This window comes from Hippocampus comes, unplaced genomic scaffold (genome assembly GCF_001891065.2).
Source record: "Hippocampus comes isolate QL1 unplaced genomic scaffold, H_comes_QL1_v1.1 scaffold86, whole genome shotgun sequence".
NCBI classification, from domain to species: domain Eukaryota; kingdom Metazoa; phylum Chordata; class Actinopteri; order Syngnathiformes; family Syngnathidae; genus Hippocampus; species Hippocampus comes.
This window is the reverse complement of record NW_017805882.1, coordinates 4,816,042-4,818,452: the sequence shown is the minus strand read 5'-3', so window position 1 is coordinate 4,818,452 and position 2,411 is coordinate 4,816,042. Positions and strand designations below refer to the sequence as shown.

Below are 2,411 nucleotides of genomic sequence, written 5' to 3'. Positions count from 1 at the left end.
TTTTCATCACTCAAATATGTTATAGTAGGCAGAAGAAAGATGACAAAGTAGCATCCATTCTGACAGGAGTGCGGGGATTTGATTAATAGATGGGCGCATTAAGCACGCATCGACTGGTAGCGAAGATAATATCTTGATAAATCAAGCATTTTAAAAAAATCAGGCGGATTTTTTTCAATCATTCAAATTTGCCAGTATTGTAAACACACTCTTCTCTGTGTGTTATATTTAGAAGGCAAATGTATTTTTCCCTCTGCAGGGACTTTAATTAAATATGTCATCAATGAATTCCAATTGGCTGCAACACATCTGTGTAATTAATTTCAATTCCCAATTTATTATGTTATATTTCATTTAAAGCACATTTGATCCCTTTGTCTTTTAACCCACTGTGATTTTACTTTGTGCCCCTAGATGGTAGTATTTTCGAGCTTATTCCTTTCGCTGGTTTCAGGACAGGCTTTGGATGACGTCAAACACGGAAGTACCGTACGCACTTCTATCTCAAGTAGCTGCACATTAAATAATACTTGAATGATTTCAATGCAACCCGTCCCAAGAGAATAAATGTCTCCAACAGAAGAGTTGGTCAAGCAGTGGGAAAGGTCAGTGTGTTTGCATTTTTGTATATTTATGTTTGTTCAATAATCCTTGTTCTCAGCGAGCAGTAGAACCACTTGTCACAATCCACGAGCTGTCAATACAAGTCTCTCTGTCAGAGTTAACAGTCTTAGTTTTGAGTGACACTGACCTCAGTCTCAATACCCAATATTTTGCCTCAACACTCTCACATGTAATAACCAAATTGTTCTGCATCGCTGTCAGTATTTTGCAGGGCAATTCAAACCAGTGGATGCCCAACTATAACGTGTAGTATTGTTAAATGACAACCTTGGTTTGTGTGAATCAAAACTGAGCAAGTGAGCTTTATTATCTTTTAAGGGAGAATTTGTACTACATATATTGTCACATTGCAACATTAGCACAGGTTTTCCTCATGATTTGACTGTCGAGTGTTTACCCCTTCACCCCTTTTCCATTCAAAAGGGGTAGTGGCTATAATTTAAATACTGTACATTGAACACCTGACTCACCTTCGATTAGAGATAGAGACCGAGATTCAGAGCGACTATTACTTTGGGTGCTAAATGCAGTTAAAAGGCAACTCAAGTCAAAGATTTTCTTTACATATTCTTGTAACTATGCACTTCCACTTGTCTAAACACGGCGTTTGTGGAGTGTAAATTCAGCAGCAAAATCCTTTTAGTCAATGGCAAGTGACAAGATAGCCCCCCTCAGTATGGATAAGGGTTGACAGTGGTCGACTAGTGAACACTTCTGCCTCACAACGCAGGAGTGCAGGGCTCAATTCCAGACCCCAGCCTTCCTGTGTAAGTTTGCATGTTCTCCCCGTGCCTGTGTGGGTTTTCTCCGGGCAGTCCTATTTTCTCCCACATTCCAAAACCATCCATGGCAGGTTAACGGAACACTCTTAAGTGTCCTAAATTGTGGAAATTAGCATACACTAGATGCTACTGTAATGAGAAACCTTCTAACAACAACTACTTTCACACACTCACAGCAGCAATACATACAAACAATAGAGCTGCATACATACTCGCACACATCCTGTATGTTCTCTGTGCTCTTTTAGAATGATTATTATTTCAGGACTAAACTATATCGGTTAAGGTCCTCTGTCTCTTCGTTTGGCTGTTATTTACGCTGCATCTCTTCCAGTCTATCTCAATGCTGCCCAGCATGTTGCGGCATGATGTGGTACCACACTGAAGGCCCGCAAGTCTAAATATGACTTGCCTGCACACTATAATAACCATTAAAGAAAGCGCACATGTGCCAGTGATGAACTGTGATAATGCGGGCTTTACTGTACATGTAAAGTGTAATGTTTAGCATCTGCTTTTGTTGCCTCAATCTTCTATAATGTGTGCAGTGAGCAAACCTGTCTCAGAGAGCAGGTGGTGGTGGAGGATACGGAAGACTGGCAGAAGAGCCCAGACTTCTCGGGACTGGAACGCGTTGCTGGACTGGACCTCTCCTTTATCAAAGGTGATGACGTCAATGCCTGCTCCCAGCTCGTGGTGCTCAGCTACCCTGATCTTGAGGTGAGCTGTGCCCACTCGCCAAAATAAAACCAGACTTTTTAAATCGCCCTTGTAATCAGTTAATAAACACATGAAACACATCTGTGCATCCTTTGAAACACATTTTAAATTCATTATTTTTGTTCAAACCTTTTGGGAAGTAAAGCATTTCTTCGGTTTCATCACGTACACATGAACAGCTGAACTTTATTAGGGGTTAATCAGAGGCACTTAAAATAGTGGTGTGTGTGTGTGTGCGTGTGTGTGTGTGTGTGTGTGTGTGTGTGTGTGTGTGTGCGCGCCCGC

The 2,411-nt window shown here is 41.1% G+C and overlaps 1 protein-coding gene across 1 annotated transcript in view; it reads left to right on the top strand.

Annotated features, from left to right (window-relative positions):
* The first annotated feature begins 495 nt into the window (after positions 1 to 495).
* LOC109527266 (endonuclease V) overlaps positions 496 to 2,411 on the top strand; it is a 19,867-nt gene continuing 17,951 nt past the window's right edge. Inside the window, exons 1-2 of the mRNA XM_019889069.1 lie at positions 496 to 605; positions 1,955 to 2,126. Of these exons, the coding sequence (XP_019744628.1) occupies positions 568 to 605; positions 1,955 to 2,126 (210 nt within the window). The 5' untranslated portion in view covers positions 496 to 567. The remainder of the gene's footprint in view (positions 606 to 1,954; positions 2,127 to 2,411) is intronic.